Here is an 8,581-nt window from a genome sequence, read left to right on the forward strand (position 1 = left end):
TTCTATTATTTAACATTCATTATCTAATTATCATTTTCATACTGTGCTGTGTCTCTAAATGTCCTGCGAAAAGTGATCTAATCTGAATGTATTCCAACTCTAGGTTTTAGAGGCCAGCGGACGGAGAAAATGCTGAAAGAAGAAAAAGCGGGAAGTCCAAAGTTAGAAGCGGAAACAGAAGGAGGAAAACTGCCCGTTGCAACTCAGTCTGAGTCCGAGCGACAACCAGAATGGGCAGCATCTCAGAAAAACAAAAACGATCCATTTTGGGGGGTGGCAGAGAGCTGGGAAATCCAGTGGCAGCGGTTCCTCCAGACATCACAACCCCCTCCCAATGGATGGAAGAATCCGATGAGGTCAGAGGATTCCCCCTGGGAAAACCCTAAGGCCTTCCTGCTCTCCTTTGAGCAAGTGGCCAATGCTTGCCGCTGGCCTAGAGAAGAATGGGCCACTCAGCTCTTCCCAGCCTTGAGCGGAGAAGCGGAAGAGGCCGTTCAAAACCTGGAAATCCAAGAACGAGAAGACTATGGCAAAGTGAAGGCGGCCATCTTGCGAGGGGAAGCCCTGAGGACGGAGATGCAACGCCAGCATTTTCGGCAGTTCTGCTGCCAAGAGGTGGGAGACCCCCGGAGAATTTACGGCCAACTCCACAAGCTGTGTCTCCAATGGCTGAAGCCAGAGAGACACACCAAGGAGCAGATCCTGGAACTGCTGATCCTGGAGCAGTTCTTGGTCAGCCTCCCACCGGACCTCCGAAGCTGGATCCGAGCGGGAAGGCCAGACACGTGTTCCCAGGCGGTGGCCCTGGTGGAGGACTTCCTGTCAAGTCTGCAAGAGGCCAAATCGGGATCCTGTCAGGTAGGATCTGAATTCCAGAACTGACAGTACAAAATCTGGATTAGGTTTCTGGAATTGCCTGCATATAATCCGATGCAAAGGTGTTGCATTCATAATACACAAGGCTGACAAAAGTTTTAAAAGTTTTTTTTTTATTACAGTTGCCTTTATTTTCTGCATAGCACTTAGCACTAGCAATAGCACATAGACTTATGTACTGTTTTACAGTGCTTTACAGCCCTCTCTAAACCGTTTACAGAGCCCGCAACAATCTGGGTCCTCATTTTACCCACCCTGGAAGGATGGAAGGCCAAGTCAACCTTGAGCCTGGTGAGATTTGAACTGGCAAATTGCAGGCAGGCAGCAGAGATAACCTGCAGTACTGCACTCTAACCACTGCACCACCCACAGCATAGCTGTGTTGCCTACAATAACCAGTTTATAAGGAGATCATTCACAGGACTGGACTGTTGCTGGAATTGGGTATGTCTAGTTTAATGAAAAGAAGGACCAGGGGTAACATGATAGCAGTGTTCCAATATCTCAGGGGCTGCCATAAAGAAGAGGGAATCAAGCTATTCTCCAAAGCACCTGAGGGTAGGACAAGAAGCAATGGGGTGGAAACTAATCAAGGAGAGAAGCAATCTGGAATTAAGGAGAAATTTCCTAACAGTGAAAACAATCAGTGGAACAACTTGCCTCCAGAATTTGTGGGTGCTCCAACACTGGAGGTATTTAAGAAGAGACTGGACAACCAATCCAATCCTTTGAAATGGTATCTCCTGTTTGAGCAGGGGGTTGGACTAGAAGACCTCAAAGGTCCCTTCCAACTTTATTCTGTTTTCCAGCTTTGGGAAGATCAAATTGTTATTTATTTATTTATTTATTTATTTATTTATTTATTTGTTGGTTTGATTTATATGCCGCCTTATTTATTTATTTATTTATTTATTTATTTATTTATTTATTTATTGGTTCGATTTATATGCCGCTTTATTTATTTATTTATTTATTTATTTATTTATTTATTTATTGGTTCGATTTATATGCCGCTTTATTTATTTATTTATTTATTTATTTATTTATTTATTTATTTATTTATTTATTTATTTATTGGTTCGATTTATATGCCGCTTTATTTATTTATTTATTTATTTATTTATTTATTTATTTATTGGTTCGATTTATATGCCGCCTTATTTATTTATTTATTGGTTCGATTTATATGCCGCTTTATTTATTTATTTATTTATTTATTTATTTATTTATTTATTTATTTATTTATTGGTTCGATTTATATGCCTATTGATTGATTGATTGATTGATTGATTGATTGATTGGTTCGATTTATATGCCGCCCTTCTCCGGAGACTCAGGGCGGCTTACAATGCATTAAGCAATAGCCTTCATACTTTTGTATTAGGGCTGCTTAGTAGGGCTTTCGCCCCCCCCCTCAAGCGGAGTTCTTTTTTATACAAAGTCAGCTTATTGCCCCCACAATCCGGGTCCTCATTTCACCTACCTTAGAAAGGATGGAAGGCTGAGTCAACCTTGAGCCTGGTGAGATTCGAACTCGCAGTAATTGCAGGCAGCTGGTGCTACTTAACAGCACTTTAGTCTTTATATGGGAACTATGAGTGGTTTAACATTTTACATACAACCACTCTTTGCTTAAAGTCTAGTCACATAATGGCTGTTTGAAGTCCTCCCCAAAAGGTACTTAGGATACAGTTTTGAAGTTGACTTCCCCTTGCTACCCCCCCCCCCACCATGGTCACATGATTGTATTATGGTGCTTGGCATCTGGTTCACCATCACGGCCCTTTGCAACATCCGGTGGTTGTGTTACCACAATTTTTGTTGAGTTGTTTTTTGTTTTGTTTTGGGTTTTTTTGCTGATTTACAATGTTTACTTCTGGTTTTCTGCAAAAAAAAAAAAAATCACCTTTTGGATATTCACTTGCCAATCACCATGTTTGCTAAATGACGGCTGCAAAAAAAAGTAATAAAATGGGGCACAGTCACATGATCCACTTTTTTTTTTTTTTAAATTTTGATTTATATGCCGCCCTTCTCCGGAGACTCAGGGTGGCTTACAATGCGTTAAGCAATAGCCTTCATCCTTTTGTATATTTATACAAAGTCAGCTTATTGCCCCCACAAACTGGGTCCTCATTTCACCTACCTTAGAAAGGATGGAAGGCTGAGTCAACCTTGAGCCTGGTGAGATTCGAACCAGCAGTAATTGCAGGCAGCTGGTCTTAATAACCAGCTTAATAACAGGGTGCCTTAAACCCCTGTACTACCAAGGCTCTTAATGACCACTACAACTTATGACTATAATTCCATGCTCAATTATGATCACAGCTTGAGGATTACCTACACTGTGTTGGGATCCTGTCTGATTCTGGGCAACGCTTTGATCGGTAAGGAAGCAGCTGAGTTTTCCTTTTTATAGCAAAATCCCTCTGAACGGATCCGTCTGTCTCCCTGTTTCAGGAGCTGCTGAAGGATGATCCTGTGGATTTTGATCCTGGAGAGGAAGAACTCTTGGAAGCAATGAAGAGGGAAAGAGTTGAAATGGAGATCAGTATGTTGGGTAAGGATTCCCAAGGCAATAGGAAACGTATGAGTGTGACAAAAGAAATTGAATATGTAAGATTTTACATACAGGATAGAGCTGGCCAAACTCTCACCAGGTAAACCAGGAGCATGGCTGATCCTGGGGGAGGGTTCTTAGTGCTCTTTGAGCTTAGTGTTATTTTACACAGTTTACATTTTTATTTTACACAGATGGTTGGTTTGCCGTTGTTTTATTTCTTGCACGCTCCCAAGAGTCATTACCGTATTTTTTGGAGTATAAGACGCTTTGAAGTAGAAAACTCCATTTTTGGGGAGGAAAATAAGGGGGGTGGGAAATCTGCCTACCAGCATCCATCGGTATTTATCTGTCTAGCGTCTTGTCAGTGTGTGAAAGAGTGGAGGGCTGTTTGGAAACTGAAACAGTATTTGCTGTGTGAGCAACAAGGAAGGAGACAGCACGGAGACTGTGCGTGGCTTAGCTCTGCAGCTCTCAGTCTGTGCTGAGCTGTAAACTAGTCTGCTGCTCAAAACTGAAACTGAAACTCCTCTCCTCTGCTTGTGTTTTGCTTGTATTTACTACCATGTTGGAAAACCTGCTTTTGGTATTGTATATTTACTTCATGTGTTATATTATATATAAAGAGAAGTTATTGAATCCTGCTGAATCAGTTACTTGTGTGTGCTTTCTAGATGTGATTGCTGCTGCAAACTCCTAAGTCCTTGCAGCAAATAGCAAACAGCCAGGTCAGCTTCAGCACATTATTGCAGCCTGATTCAGCACGAGCAGCTGATTGGCGGGTGGATCAGCCTCCCGGAATACTCCCAATCAGCTGTTCCAGGCTGCAGGGATTGCCACAGACCATTGCAGCCTCCGTGCCTCACATTTTTGGCTACATTCGGTTTATAAGATGCACCCAAATTTTTACCCTCTTTTGGGGGGAGGGAGTGCATTTTATAATCGGAAAAATACAGTAATTACTTGGGATATGGTTCTTATCAACGACCAGACGTTCAGCAGAGTGGAACATGTTGGAAGTAAATTCCAATCAAAAGGAAGTTAAAGGCATTTTTCTCTTTCTCGGCAGGTAACGGATGGGAAAGTGGAGTCAAGATGGACGACTCTCTGGGTGAAGATGAAAAGCTGGAGGCAACTTTCAGGACAGATTCCACGAGACGCCCTGTGAATCTGCCATCAAAAAAGCAGACCCAGGAGACACCCATGGAGGATGAGAAGGAACGCCGTTTGCTGGCAAAAAGATTTTCTACTGCTGTTATTGGAAAGACCACTTTATCCAGCAAAGATAAAACGCCTTTGTTCTCCAAGTATGGTCGGAAGTATCACTACAGAGTGGAACTTGACATGATAGATTCCTCGGAGGACTTTGAAGAATGGCCTAGCTCAGAGGACGATCTCCAGTGTCTTTCCGACTTTGGCGAAAAGGAAGAAAATAGAAGAATTGAGAAAAAGTGCAAGTTTTCTGGAAAGAGAAATGGGAATCGTTTCAACAGATATCAGTGCAGTTATCTAGAAGAAGAAAACGACCATTCTCTCGAGTACGTGAAAACCTTCAGTAACGCAAACTCGCTAAATATAATTCAGGCCCCTAACGACACTGAAAGGAAAGTGTATGAATGTTCTCAATGCGGGAAACAATTTGGTAAATTTAGTCAGTGGAGTCAACATCAGAAAATCCACACCGGAGAAAAACCATACAAATGTTCCCAATGTGGAAAGTCTTTCAACCAAGCAGGAAATCTGAAGACCCACCAGAAAATTCATACCGGAGAGAGACCCTACGGATGTTCCCAATGTGGGAAAAGCTTCAATCAGGCAGGGAATCTGAAGACCCACCAGAAAATCCACACCGGGGAGAGACCCTACAAATGCCCTCAGTGTGGGAAAAGCTTCACCCGAGGGATCCTTTTGAAGATACATCAAAGGATCCACACTGGAGAAACACCGTACAAATGTTCCGAGTGCGGGAAAGGATTCAATGAGATGCGGAACTTGAAAAGACACCAGAGAATTCATACCGGAGAGAAACCTCACAGATGTTCCCAGTGTGGGAAATGCTTCACTGAGGCAGATGTTTTGAAGATACACCAAAGAACACACACCGGAGAGAGGCCGTACAAGTGTTCGGAGTGTGGGAAATGCTTCAATAAGTCGGGAACTTTGAGGAGACATCAAAGAATTCATACCGGAGAGAGACCCTACAAATGCTCTCAGTGTGGGAAAGGTTTCAACCAGATGGGGACTTTGAAAAAACACCAGAGGCTTCACCCAGGCGAGAAATACTACAAATGTTCTCAAATCCACGCAGCAATTTATATCGGTGAGAAACCGCACAAGTGCTCCGACTGCGGGAAATGTTTCCGACAGGCAGGGCTTCTGAAGAGGCATCAAAGAATTCATACCGGAGAGAGACCCTACCGATGTTCTCAGTGTGGGAAATGGTTCAATCAATCAGGAACTTTGAAGAGACATCAGAGAATTCATACCGGAGACAAACCACCCCAGTTCCTTAGCGGTGGAAATACGTCGGTCAGGGAAGTGACTTGAAGAACTATCTGGAAATTCGTATTTCAGGAAAAAGCCACAGATGTAACTAAAACCTAGCGTGGAAAATCTCCATGATCGAAATATAGTAATTGAAAGATACAATCGATTGAAAACGAAAGAGCGGCAGTAGAATAGAAGAAAGAGTTTTAGTGTACAATTGGGATAAAGGCAGGGAGTTCTTGACTTGCAACCACAGTTGGGGTTGGAATTTCAGTTGCTAAGTGATGCGGTCAATAAGCGAGTCACCACAGGACCGGATCTGATTTTACAACGGTTTACTTATCATGATTGTTAAGTAATCCTGGCTTCCCCAATTAACTTCATTTGTGGGAAGATCACAAATTGCAATCACAAGAGACGGCAACCGTCGTAAAGATGAGACAGTTGTCACGTGACTGAATTATGATCATGTGATTGAGGGATGGTCGTAAGTCACTTTTTCCAAAACCATCGTAAGTTGGAACTGTCATTAAAGGAATGGTGATAAGTCAAAGATTACTTGTAAAACCAATATAAACATTATGGCCCTCCGTCTCTTGCCCAAATTATGAATTATGTAGATTATGCTTTCTGAAAGCAGAGAGAGATCTGAAAGAAAATGTGGAGTTGAATTCAACTTATTGCTTAGGAGCTTTTGAAAAGAAAACAGAGAAGGATCATTGCACACTTCAAATCCCTTAATGGATGCCATTCAGAATCAAGAGACTTCTCCTCTTTCATTCCAGAGGGTAAAACATGAAATCATGAATGCTAGGACAAAAATGTCAAAATATTCATTAGTCATAAAAAAGGGTTGAGCAGTTGGATCAATTTTGCAACGAGATGATGGGATACTCTTCACTAGAGGTGTCCACCTATCCATGGACCCTAATTGGGATTGCTACATGGAGCCGAGGTTGGACTTGATGGTCTTAATGACTCTCTCCAGCTCTGCTTCCATGATTCCTGACAAGACCAAATGACGGTGAGTTTGGGTCCCCAACTGCACCTGGTGGTTTGCCATCTTTAATTTTGGCTGTCGGAGCTGGCGCAGCATCGGGAGGTTCTTCTGGACTCCCAACCTTCTGGACTCACCACTCCTGCTCAACGAGCAAGCGGCACATGGGGAGGAGGGCCTTTGCATAAATGCATCTTGTGCACTAGTCACACTTTTTCTAACACTATTGGGCCCTGCTCACATTTGGCCATGCCTTACACGTCTTGATTGGACGGTTGGCAGTGCACTCTAGTGGGGCTGCCCTTGAAGAGCATTCAGAAGCTACAACTGATCCAGTAGGGATGCATCACAAGATACCCACATAATTCTTCTACTACATGAGTTCCCAAGATCTTTCAGGGTGCTGGACATCAACCTTTAAAGCCGTATCTGGCATGGGGCCAGGTTTTATTTGCAGGACTGCCTATCCCTGCTCATTGCCAAGTTCTGGCAGGTGGGCATCCTCAGTTAAACAACCCTTCAGTTAAACAGTGTTTCCTGATAGGGACACGGAAGCATGCCTTTGTCCTAGCAACTGCCTTATGGAACAGCCTCCGGCTCCCTCAAGATGACAGATGATCAACGTTGTTGACCTCCAGGAAAGCAGTGAGGATCTGGCTTTCCGTCCCAGGCGCTAGGATCAGGATGTCGAAGTGTGCCAGCAAGATGTGATTGGTTGATTGATGGAAGCAAGTTTTATCTAAACCCCTGATATAGTTTTAGGTGTTTGTTTTGTTTTGATCAAATTGTGTTTTTTCGCTCTTGCATGCCCCCTAGCGTCTTTTCTAATAGACAGGTGGCTATGTAAGTTTGTTTAAGAAATAAAAATTTTTTTGCAAATATATATGTATATATATCATACTGGAGAGAGAATACCTGAATGTTAGTGAGGTAATGGCTTCAAGTCAGTTCTGGGTGAGGGTGGGAAGGGGAATGTACCAGTGGTGAAATCCAATTTTTTTTACTACCGGTTCTGTGGGCGTGGCAGGAGAAAGATACTGCAAAATCCACATTCCCTCCCCACTCCTGGGGGAAGGATATTGCAAAATCTCCATTCCCGCCCCACTCTGGGGCCAGCCCGAGGTGGTATTTGCTGGTTCTCCGAGCTACTCAAAATTTCCGCTACTGGTTCTCCAAACTGCTCAAACTTTCTGCTACCGGTTCTCCAGAACCTGCTGGATTTCACCCCTGGAACGTACTCTATTGAATGGCTCTCCAAGTTTGGCAACTTAAAGCCTGGAGGACTTCAACTCCCAGAATCCCCCAGCTGGCTGGGGAATTCTGGGAGTTGAAGTCCGCTAGGCTTAAAGTTGCCAAATTTGGAGACCCCCGCTCTATTGCACGGCTCTCCAAACTTGGCTACTTTTAAGACTTGTGGACTTCAACTTCCAGAATTCCCCAGCCAGTATGACTGGCTGGCTGAGGAATTCTGGGAGTTGAAGTCCACAAGTCTTAAAAGTTGCCAACTTTGGAGACCCCTGCTCTGTTGTATGGTAGAGTGCTGATAGAAATGCTCTGAATGTGGAAGGGGGGGCTTCAATTCAGTGCGGTGGTGTAGCTTGCTATAAACTAAGGAATTCACTCTCATAATGTCGGGACTATTTGGCAGCTGTTTAAAAGAA

General features: G+C 43.3%; 1 protein-coding gene across 1 annotated transcript in view; it reads left to right on the top strand.

The window, feature by feature from the left end:
- LOC117662638 (uncharacterized) overlaps positions 1–7,801 on the top strand; it is a 16,755-nt gene extending 8,954 nt beyond the window's left edge. Inside the window, exons 4-6 of the mRNA XM_087884183.1 lie at positions 104–858; positions 3,337–3,436; positions 4,506–7,801. Of these exons, the coding sequence (XP_087740309.1) occupies positions 104–858; positions 3,337–3,436; positions 4,506–5,983 (2,333 nt within the window). The 3' untranslated portion in view covers positions 5,984–7,801. The remainder of the gene's footprint in view (positions 1–103; positions 859–3,336; positions 3,437–4,505) is intronic.
- Positions 7,802–8,581: the final 780 nt, after the last annotated feature.

The sequence above is a fragment of the Pantherophis guttatus genome, chromosome 2 (assembly GCF_059756535.1).
Source record: "Pantherophis guttatus breed Tessera chromosome 2, ASM5975653v1, whole genome shotgun sequence".
Classification (NCBI taxonomy): Eukaryota; Metazoa; Chordata; class Lepidosauria; order Squamata; family Colubridae; genus Pantherophis; species Pantherophis guttatus.